The sequence below is a fragment of the Crinia signifera genome, chromosome 11 (assembly GCF_055691185.1).
Source record: "Crinia signifera chromosome 11, ASM5569118v1, whole genome shotgun sequence".
Lineage (NCBI taxonomy): Eukaryota > Metazoa > Chordata > Amphibia > Anura > Myobatrachidae > Crinia > Crinia signifera.
Genome location: NC_139227.1, coordinates 3235832 through 3247855, shown reverse-complemented (window position 1 = coordinate 3247855; position 12024 = coordinate 3235832). Strand labels below are relative to the sequence as shown.

Genomic DNA, 12024 nt, shown 5'->3' with positions numbered 1-12024 from the left:
TAATCTCTATTCCCTTTGATGCTCACCAGCCTTTCGCCCACTATATTTTTCCCTACATTCTAGTATATGGCCAAGTTAAGTAGCATCTGGGTTTGAGACGATAACAGCAATAGTGCCAGCTAGCCAAAGTAGGACCGGTAAGAGGATGAAGGGCTGGTGACTCTTGTACAGAGAAATGTCTGATGTCATCCGTAAAATAGACATGCCCCTACGATCACCCAGGCGGAAGGTGGGTAGGAGCACCAGCTGTTTCTCTTACCCAGGGCACTAAAATATCTACTAATGACCAAGAAAACACTGAATTATATTCATATGGTTCTTTATTCACCATTCTCAGCATTTCATACTACAACACAAGCAATCTTCATGCAATACTGAATAAATAGCAAACCTAATATGTATTCGTGTACAGTATATACCACAGTTGAATCCAGCGCCACTGATTTTTTTTTTACGTGTTATCATAGACTGCGCATCAGTTGGGTTACTATGCTGTAACCCTGTTATTGGGGTAACTTCTTCAAAGCTGATCTGTTGTAATAATATTAGAAGCCGACCATACATTACTCTTACATTTTCCCTCAGAATGGTGATTAGCTCAGAAAGATACCCCATAACAGTGTGTGTATATATATATATATATATATATATATATATATATATATATATATATATATATATATATCCTCATATTCAGCTGGGACCAAAACTTAGCAGCGTCTCCTTGTAAAATAACATAAGTCAGTGACCTTGTTGTGGTGCGAACATTAGACATACAAACCTACTTACATATATTATATTTTGCAATGATACAAAATTGATTCATTACTTAAAGATAAGGAGCAATCACATTTTAAGCATATGAGTTATTGGCAAATACCACTGTAATGAGTAATGCACTGATGGAGCAGGCAGTCACATGACTGAGTCACATTGCTTAAAACATGAATGAGTTCTTCTTCATGACACAATACATTAACATTCAGTCGGCATTTAATACCATGTAATGTACATATTAGGAGTTTGCTGCGTTGGTGTCTTCCATGGACTGAGATAAAGCAGCAAACTGCTCACCTGAAACCCAACCAGATCCAGAGCAGTCCAGTAGCCTACAGGGAATTAGCTCAGGGCACAAGACGCAGTATATGTATGTGCCACAATATCCTGGACTTAGGCAGAATTGAAATGATAGTAACACACACACACACAAATATTAGGTACATTGCCCCAAAATGCTGTCTTGACGCTGTCATAATCTTATACAAATGTGCAGCCATTTCCAATTGCTAATAGGCTACCTCTGCAGTCTGGTTATTGCTCAGCGTCAGGAAGCAGGATCAACTTATTCACTATTGTTGTGGCTCTATTTAGACAGCTTAGGGCCCGGGACAGTGGCTGTTATACAATCAGTATTTTACATCTGCTGTGAACTGTGATGATTTCCTTTTTAATAAAAGCTTGTATTTGTAAAACGCCAATGTACAATAAAAATTAACATTTAAAAGCACAGTATAGTGTCATTTTATATTATCTTTGTTTAAATTATACAAAAACACAATTATTATAAACATTAAATTAAACAAAATCAAACTTGTCCAAAAGCAGCTGATACTGGTTCTTACTGGGCAGGATTTCGTAGGCTCAGACCCACATTAATCAGAGCCGGTCAAATTCTGAAACGTGGATTGTGTGCACCCTCCTTTGTGCATACGGCACCTCAATGACTGCACAGGGCAATAACAGCTGTCCTCAGCTTTGTATCCTAACATGTCGTTAAGATGGTGACGCAATGAACAAATCACACTGATACACATATTCCTGTCAGTCTCACAAAAGCACAAGGTGAGACCTTACAATTATCAAATGCATGGATGAATATGTTTCTGGAGTATTATTTTGCTACCGTTTTCTTTCAATTCTAAAGAGTTATTATATGTTATACTTAATATGAGACTTTATTTTTATTGTGTAATTAAAAAAAAAAAATCCAGACTTGTAGTTTTGAATGAATTCATTAGGTCTGAAGATGTTTACACATTCCGAGAGGCCTGATTTCCCAATGATCCGGTCAGCTATTATTTGGCAGGTTATAATCAGATTCTCTGAATCAGTTCCTCTGTCCTGCTGGTATTTTGCACTTTCATTCCTATATGAATAAGGTCCAGTAGATGATGTCCGCTCGGTTCCCAGCTGCACTAGATGATGTACATTATAGCAATGCTGTGAGCAGTTAGCAAGCTTTAACAAGTTGGGGGCCATCTTGAGATGTTCTTGTCAGGGAAATAGTGTAGATGTTAGTGATGAATGTTCCCCAGCCACGGCGGAACGCCCGATCAATGGTCTAGAAATAAACGAGAAAATAATTTAGAACAATTTTCCTAGTTATTATGAAGATGTTAATTTATAGTGGGTGAAAACTATATTGAAATGTGAAATGTAATATGTTGTGTAGCATTAAACATAAATAAGTTGTTTTATTACAAGCATTATTTATACTGCTCCACTGGTGGGCGGCTGTTATAATCAGTTTTCAAGCCTTGTTTTAGATTTGCCTTTTTTTCAGCTATTTTAAACTAGCCTACATAGAAATGAACTGCGTGCCAATAAATGTGAAGACAAACAGACAATAATAATAATACCTGTAATAATAATCAATGGGGCACCCTGAAATCTGCACTTGACTGTCATCTTGTTGCTCGGTATGATAATATGTAAATGTAGTATATTGAAGAACATATTCAAGTTTTACAGCGGATATTGGGTTAACGTGATCAGTTGAGAATACAAAGTGTGCATTGTGAAATGCGTTGGTCAGGCGCCAGTGCCTCTGGGTGGTTCACCAAGCTGTGAGCCCTGACCTCACTATCAGGCTAGAAGTGCACGCAGTGCAGAGATGCACAATTATTGTACACATTAAACGCCAGCCTCCTATTACTGAACACTGGTGTCTTGCATTCAAATAAACTATCCAGATCTGCAGAAAATGGCTCAATTTGATTGCATTTACGGCCAATATCAACTATTGCAGTGTGAGGACATCAGGGCTGCATTTATTACATTTGTACATTAAGCTTTTCATAAGAATTGCTAACCGAAGTACAACATAAAGCGGAAGGCTGGTCACATTAATCGAATAAGAAGAGGCCTAAAGATCGGCAGCTCTGAACCTCTGTGATGTGTGAGAATCCTCAACACAGCAAAACCGATGCTAACATTACACCAGGCCCCATTCTTATATTATTTCCACAATCATGCTCCATAAAAGAAATTGTATTTTTATAACGCTCCACATAAATAGGTGAACGCTGATCATATAATCCCTAACCCTATCCATCCCCTTCTAAGCGCATAAACCTAAAGCTACCTTCACTTAGCCCAGGCATGTCCAAACAGTGCCCCTCCAGCTTTTGTGAAACTACACATCCCAGCATGCCTTGCCATAGTTTGAGCACTCCCTAATAGCAAGTCTGTGGCAAAGCATGATGGGACTTGTAGTTTCACAACAGCTGGAGGGCCATAGTTTGGACATGGCTGACGTAGCCTAATCCTATTCTGCACCCCTCCCTCGTAACCTAACCCTAAACCCCCCATTAGTGCCTACGCCCAACACTCATCCATTAATCCTGGAGCGCAGAACAATTTGGGGAAATCACAAAGGAAGAGGCAGTTGCAATCCTCACTGGGATTTTCTCCCAAACAGGAACCTGCAATGCTCTCTAAACAAAGTGCCAGAAATAAGACTTGAAAATCCTGAAATTATATTTAAATTCAGTTTGTATGGTCTGTAGTAGGTGCAACATTTTAGGCAATAATTGAATCTTTATATTATTAGTCCTGTTCCATCATTAATATCAGACGAAATTTTAGAAACTACTGGAAAAAAAATCCCTTTTTATATCAGTTTGTATATTCAGGTAATAGCAGAATTCCAGAGAAACCTTGTTAATGAAATGTTTATCATTTAGGGGTATTGTTATGCTCAGTGCTACGGATTTTGAATAGTTGATTTTTAAATTAGACAGACATGGGGGGGGGGGGAGGGGGGGAGAAGAGGCTGCACAGGGGGGAAATTATCCCCCTTAGCAGTTACAGCATATGTGCTCCCATAGGGCCCCTCCAACGAGCCTGAGCAATTCATACCCCCTTTCCCCTTCTCGGCGCCGTTGGCATGGCATATACAATAACAGGAGGTATTGTGTTCTGACCACAGCTGACTTCTAATAGATGTGAATCATATGCAGATTAGATTTAGCACTGTTTTGGGCCCCTGTACGATCCAATTAGTGGCCAATAATGTGTAAATAAGCTGCTTTTATGATGAAAGTGCAGCTTGTATGGGCAATTTATGGGCATAAAGAACAAATCTTCATCAGTAGCATCTCATTTTTAAACTGGATAATATTAAAATTTCTGCTTATACATTTGAAAGTTTACAGTAACAAAGATCAGATCTGTATGTTCCACAGATACAAACTGTTTGAAGTGTTGTTCTCCAAATGCTGATATAATGCATTGTTTGTGGGACTGCCCGATAGTTCCACAGTTCTGGACTGATATTCACATTAATAATAAATAAATAAATACATACATACATACATACATACATTTCAGATAACAAAATATTGGGCTTTTTGTAATATTTCTACAGGGGATCGTGGTACGATCTTATCTAAAGGGACACGTCTACCACTCAATGAATTGCTCGCGGCCTCCAAAAAGAACATTCTTTCTAGATGGATTTACAAGACTCTGATTTCGATTTCTTAATTACTACCTAGGGTTCAATAATTGTTTCAAATGGACTGGACAGAGGCTGCAACAAGTAAAGAAAAGTCAGTTGCAATATTTGTGGATACGAGGTTCCCTTATATACATACTTCACTCTATGAGAGATGCAGTGAGAAATGGCATTCGTATGACATCATGATAGGAATTGGAAATTGTAGCGAATGGAAACCCTCTGTTCTAGTCTTCCGGTTATGCATAGCCTTCATGTATGTGTCAGAGGCTATAATATGGAGACCTCCTTTTATTAATCAATGCTCTGCAATGTTCTCTTGCCATAGAAGTGTTAACATGTCTGATTGTATGGACAACTACCATTTGAAATGTGTTTATTGTATATTGCATTATGTTTCATAATAAAATATGGTATTAAAGAAAAAAAGATGAGATCTGTGATTATTGTGACGAAGAGATCCTGGGCCTGATTCACACCTGTTCCCGAGGTTGCGTATACTTGCAGTCTAGCAAACAGGTAAGCGCCTATAACATGCTGGGCGTTCTCCTGCAGCCACCCCCCTCCCGGACCCTGGCCATCCTCTTACTGTGTAAACGTCTCTAAGACTGTGATACTCACCAAAGCCGTTCGTACAGGGGGTTTGTACATGCGTAGACCCCCACCTTCAAAATGGGTCTGAATTCGGACCCGTACGAATGGGTCTTAGGGCGGATGCACTTACATCCGTGGCCTCACTCCGTCGCATGTCATTGGCTACCGCTTAGATAATTATCGCATATGTTGCGTTTAGAGCTGGCCTTTACAGTGAGCCCGGCGATGTGCAGCGGGTCCCGGTGGCTCCCCAGCGGCTCCCCCTCCCTCCCTTACCAGCCTGCTGATGATCCCCCTGCGGGCTCTGCATCCTCCTCCCTGCACCCAGAAAGGGATGTAGGGGCCAGGGAGGAGGAGGTCACTGGTCAAGAGGGTGGTGGTGGGGGGCAGCGTGCATTGGTGCAGGGTAGCGGGGGTCCATGCAGGGCGGCAGTGGGTCATGTTAAGAAGCTCATCGGCTTCTATGGGGTGCATCTTGCCCTTAATCGGCCCCACTGTGCTCAGAAAGGCAACTGTACAGTATGCAATACAAATATATCCCATTTATATAACAGTATCACTCTTCATATTAGCGATGCAAAGCTTGGTAGCAGTGACTAATACCCCAATTAATACTACACAGATACTCTATGACACAGTAGTAACAAACATTTCCTGAATCAAATGCTTACACTAAATACTTGTTGGTAAGCGTTTGAAAATAACACTATAAAAAGCATTAAAGGGTAAGTAAAAAGAAATGAAGAATTTGAGTAAAAGATCATTTAATGGGCTCAAGGGTCACTGTATGTTCTCCTGCACATCAACTTATTAATAATGAACTCAAAGTTCAACTCTACATTACATCACCCTCTGTCATTAACCTGTTCAATACTTTAAATGGCTAGAGGTCATTTAAATGAATTGAGGCGTAATGAAATAACACATTTTACAGTGTCATAAGTTTGCATTTGACCATAAAGTGCATTTATAGAATATATAAGAGTCACAAATATTATTAATACTGTTTGCTATTACTGTGATAAGCGGTGTGAGAGATGCTACATAGAAAACCATGCATGTATGTTTGATGTATGAAGGGAGATTAAAGTCTTATGTATGGTACTTAGGACACAGAGAGACAAACTGACCCGTTCGAGTTCTCTGACACTGATTCACCTTCTCTTTAAGAAGGACCCTAAGGTTTATGTTAGACCCTCAGTACCACCTAAATATTCCTAAATCCTTCTAGCAGGTGGAAATGAAAGTAGATTACCTTTTTGTAATGTTTCATCTTTTTGCACTTCTGTTTCTCTTCCTCATTTTCTACATCGTTGTGACTCTCTACATCATCGGACAGCCTTTGTCCATTAGTGGTGTTGGGTTTTTCCATGTCGTGGTATAAATCATGGCTATCCTCATTTATCTGAGTCGCATCTTCTTGTTGGCAGGGAGGAGGCCCTGCTTCCACCAAACGTGTCTTTGGCAATCTCAGACTTTTAGAACTCCACTTCTTCCTGCAATAGTGAAGCTTTGGGGCATCAGTGATCAGAGGGATTTCCCATGAAAAGTTATTGTTCTCTTTGGTTCCTGAGATTTCACTTCGACTATTGAGTTCATCGTGACATTCTGTCTCCTCTAGTCGATCATAAACTCTAGTAGAGTCTATAAATGTTGCCTGTTTGGGGGATCGCGGTAGACGTAGAGAATATGCTCTTCTAAATTTATTTGTAGACATTGTTTCTTTAGGAAGATTACAACAGATGTCTTGAGTTATATTTGTGATGTCTTCAGCAAGAGCCTTTCCTTTCTATCTAGATTATATTTCCATAAAATGTAGTCCTGAAAAGCCACCATATAAATGAGAGTATCCAAAGAACAGTCTGTTTGTCTTCACCGTTACCTCTTGTATTGATGATCTCACGTACGTGTTCTGTTATCTTCACCTTTGAATAGGTTCACTCCTCCACACTTTTTTTTTATTCACTTCTCAACGTATCCAGTGATTTGAGGAAATTCGGATTTCAAAGGCCAATGTGTTCCCCTTCTACCGAAATGAATGCAATTGGTCAAAGATATGTTCTACCTCCGATTGTCAGCTTGTAAAATCCCTTCACTGTGCAAAGCCAGTTTCATGGTTTTCCTTTCTTTACCGCAGTAATGAGTTTCATCTCCGCCTTGTAGACAAGTACTGTTTGTTCTGATACAGTACACAGTGTCTAACATGCCTTTTTAACCAGCTATTTTTGTGACTACATCAAGAACAAGTAGGAAGTAGCGACTTCCTCTAAATACTTTCGTCCAGCCTTGTGATTATTAGGTACACAGGAATGCTTTATGACTCACAACTTTGCATGCTGGAACCTGTGCTTATAGCGATCATGCCACATCTTAGTGTTCCCTGGACTACGGCTATCAAGCACTGATAAAGCTGAGCAAAGGTTGGTTGTGCCTGGAACATAGAGGCAGCCAGTAGGGGACTTAAAAGGTCAGCATGTATAACACTGTTACAGTATCAGAATAGAACAATCTGCAAACCTATATTATATCAGGTTTTCTCAGGTTCTATGGCAATTCTCTAAAGGCCCATACACAAAAGGCGATTTAAGCGCTCTGTCTAAATTGCTTAGACATAAAATGCACATCGCCCCATGTGTATGGCCCATAGCGATGTTGAGTTGCGGTCCCGCGAGGCCATCGCCCGCTCAGATCTTTAGCACATGCACTCAAGATCTAGATAGATCTAAAAAAACACTAAAAGGGTCTACACACGTAGCAGTAATGCTAACCATTACACCGTCCGTACTGCCCCGTATATATAACACATGGTGGGGATAGAACCCATGACCTCAGTGCTGTGTGGCGGTAATGCTAACCATTACACCATCCGTACTGCCCCGTATATATAACACATGGTGGGGATAGAACCCATGACCTCAGCACTGTGAGGCAGTAATGTAACCATTACACCGTCCATACTGCCCCGTATATATAACACATGGTGGGGATAGAACCCATGACCTCAGCACTGTGAGGCAGTAATGTAACCATTACACCGTCCGTACTGCCCTGTATATATAACACATGGTGGGGATAGAACCCATGACCTCAGTGCTGTGAGGCAGTAATGCTAACCATTACACCGCCCGTACTGCCCCGTATATATAACACAGGGTGGGGATAGAACCCATGACCTCAGCGCTGTGAGGCAGTAATGCTAACCATTACACCGTCCGTACTGCCCCGTATATATAACACAGGGTGGGGATAGAACCCATGACCTCAGTGCTGTGTGGCGGTAATGCTAACCATTACACCGTCCGTACTGCCCCGTATATATAACACATTGTGGGGATAGAACCCATGACCTCAGTGCTGTGAGGCGGTAATGTAACCATTACACCGTCCGTACTGCCCCGTATATATATATAACACATGGTGGAGATATATATAACACATTGTGGGAATAGAACCCATGACCTCAGCGCTGTGAGGCAGTAATGCTAACCATTACACCATCCATACTGCCCTGTATATATAACACATGGTGGGAATAGAACCCATGACCTCAGTGCTGTGAGGTAGTAATGCTAACCATTACACCGTCCGTGCTGCTCCGTAGATATAACACATGGTGGGGATAGAACCCATGACCTCAGTGCTGTGTGGCGGTAATGCTAACCATTACACCATCCGTACTGCCCCGTATATATAACACATGGTGGGGATAGAACCCATGACCTCAGCACTGTGAGGCAGTAATGTAACCATTACACCGTCCATACTGCCCCGTATATATAACACATGGTGGGGATAGAACCCATGACCTCAGAACTGTGAGGCAGTAATGTAACCATTACACCGTCCGTACTGCCCTGTATATATAACACATGGTGGGAATAGAACCCATAACCTCAGTGCTGTGAGGCAGTAATGTAACCATTACACCATCCGTACTGCCCCGTATATAAATATATATATATAACACATGGTGGAGATAGAACCCATGACCTCAGTGCTGTGAGGCAGTAATGCTAACCATTACACCATCCATACTGCCCTGTATATATAACACATGGTGGGAATAGAACCCATGACCTCAGTGCTGTGAGGTAGTAATGCTAACCATTACACCGTCCGTGCTGCTCCGTATATATAACACATGGTGGGAATAGAACCCATGACCTCAGTGCTGTGAGGCGGTAATGTAACCATTACACCATCCATACTGCCCTGTATATATATAACACATGGTGGAGATAGAACCCATGACCTTAGTGCTGTGAGGCAGTAATGTAACCATTACACCATCCGTACTGCCCCGTATATATAACACATGGTGAGAATAGAACCCATGACCTCAGCGCTGTGAGGCAGTAATGTTAACCATTACACCGTCCGTACTGCCCTGTATATATAACACATGGTGGGAATAGAACCCATAACCTCAGTGCTGTGAGGCAGTAATGTAACCATTACACCATCCGTACTGCCCCGTATATAAATATATATATAACACATGGTGGAGATAGAACCCATGACCTCAGTGCTGTGAGGCAGTAATGCTAACCATTCCACCATCCGTACTGCCCCGTATATATAACACATGGTGGGTATAGAACCCATGGCATCAGCGCTGTGAGGCAGTAATGCTAATCATTACACCATCCGTACTGCCCTGTATATATAACACATGGTGGGGATAGAACCCAAGACCTCAGTGCTGTGAGGCAGTAATGCTAACCATTACACCATCCGTACTGCCCCGTTTATATAACACATGGTGGGGGTAGAACCCATGACCTCAGTGCTGTGAGGCAGTAATGCTAACCATTACACCATCCGTACTGCCCCGTATATATAACACATGGTAGGGATAGAACCCATGACCTCAGTGCTGTGAGGCAGTAATGCTAACCATTACACCATCCGTGCTGCCCCGTATATATATAACACATGGTAGGGATAGAACCCATGACCTCAGTGCTGTGAGGCAGTAATGCTAACCATTACACCATCCGTACTGCCCCGTATATATAACACATGGTGGGGATAGAACCCATGACCTCAGTGCTGTGAGGCAGTAATGTAACCATTACACCATCTGTACTGCCCCGTATATATAACACATGGTGGGAATAGAACCCATGACCTCAGTGCTGTGAGGCAGTAATGCTAACCATTACACCATCCGTACTGCCCCGTATATATAACACATGGTGGGGATAGAACCCATGACCTCAGCGCTGTGAGGCAGTAATGTAACCATTACACCATCCGTACTGCCCCGTATATATAACACATGGTGGGGATAGAACCCATGACCTCAGCACTGTGAGGCAGTAATGTAACCATTACACCGTCCGTACTGCCCTGTATATATAACACATGGTGGGGATAGAACCCATGACCTCAGTGCTGTGAGGCAGTAATGCTAACCATTACACCGCCCGTACTGCCCCGTATATATAACACAGGGTGGGGATAGAACCCATGACCTCAGCGCTGTGAGGCAGTAATGCTAACCATTACACCGTCCGTACTGCCCCGTATATATAAGACAGGGTGGGGATAGAACCCATGACCTCAGTGCTGTGTGGCGGTAATGCTAACCATTACACCGTCCGTACTGCCCCGTATATATAACACATGGTGGGGATAGAACCCATGACCTCAGTGCTGTGAGGCGGTAATGTAACCATTACACCGTCCGTACTGCCCCGTATATATATATAACACATGGTGGAGATATATATAACATATTGTGGGAATAGAACCCATGACCTCAGTGCTGTGAGGCAGTAATGCTAACCATTACACCGTCCGTACTGCCCCGTATATATAACACATGGTGGGTATTGAACCCATGACCTCAGTGCTGTGAGGCAGTAATGTAACCATTACACCGTCCGTACTGCCTCGTATATATAACACATGGTGGGAATAGAACCCATGACCTTAGTGCTGTGAGGCAGTAATGCTAACCATTACACCATCCGTACTGCCCCGTATATATAACACATGGTGGGGATAGAACCCATGACCTCAGCGCTGTGAGGCAGTAATGTAACCATTACACCATCCGTACTGCCCCGTATATATAACACATGGTGGGGATAGAACCCATGACCTCAGCGCTGTGAGGCAGTAATGTAACCATTACACCATCCGTACTGCCTCGTATATATAACACATGGTGGGAATAGAACCCATGACCTCAGTGCTGTGAGGCAGTAATGTAACCATTACACCGTCCGTGCTGCCCCGTATATATAACACATGGTGGGGATAGAACCCATGTCCTCAGTGCTGTGAGGCAGTAATGTAACCATTACACCATCCGTACTGCCCCGTATATATAACACATGGTGGGGATAGAACCCATGACCTCAGTGCTGTGAGGCAGTAATGTAACCATTACACCATCCGTACTGCCCCGTATATATAACACATGGTGGGAATAGAACCCATGACCTCAGTGCTGTGAGGCAGTACTGTAACCATTACACCATCTGTACTGCCCCGTATATATAACACATGGTGGGAATAGAACCCATGTCCTCAGTGCTGTGAGGCAGTAATGTAACCATTACACCATCCGTACTGCCCCGTATATATAACACATGGTGGGGATAGAACCCATGACCTCATTGCTGTGAGGCAGTAATGTAACCATTACACCATCCGTACTGCCCCGTATATATAACACATGG

At 42.3% G+C, this 12024-nt stretch overlaps 1 protein-coding gene across 1 annotated transcript; it reads right to left on the bottom strand.

The window, feature by feature from the left end:
• Positions 1-302: 302 nt before the first annotated feature.
• On the bottom strand, positions 303-7657 carry LOC146046403 (uncharacterized). Its single transcript, XM_083165686.1, has 2 exons — positions 6588-7657; positions 303-2341 (listed from the first exon to the last, which is right to left on the bottom strand). The coding sequence occupies exons 1-2, from the start codon at positions 7047-7049 to the stop codon at positions 2231-2233; spliced, it is 573 nt and encodes a 190-aa protein (XP_083021812.1). The 5' UTR covers positions 7050-7657; the 3' UTR covers positions 303-2230.
• Positions 7658-12024: the final 4367 nt, after the last annotated feature.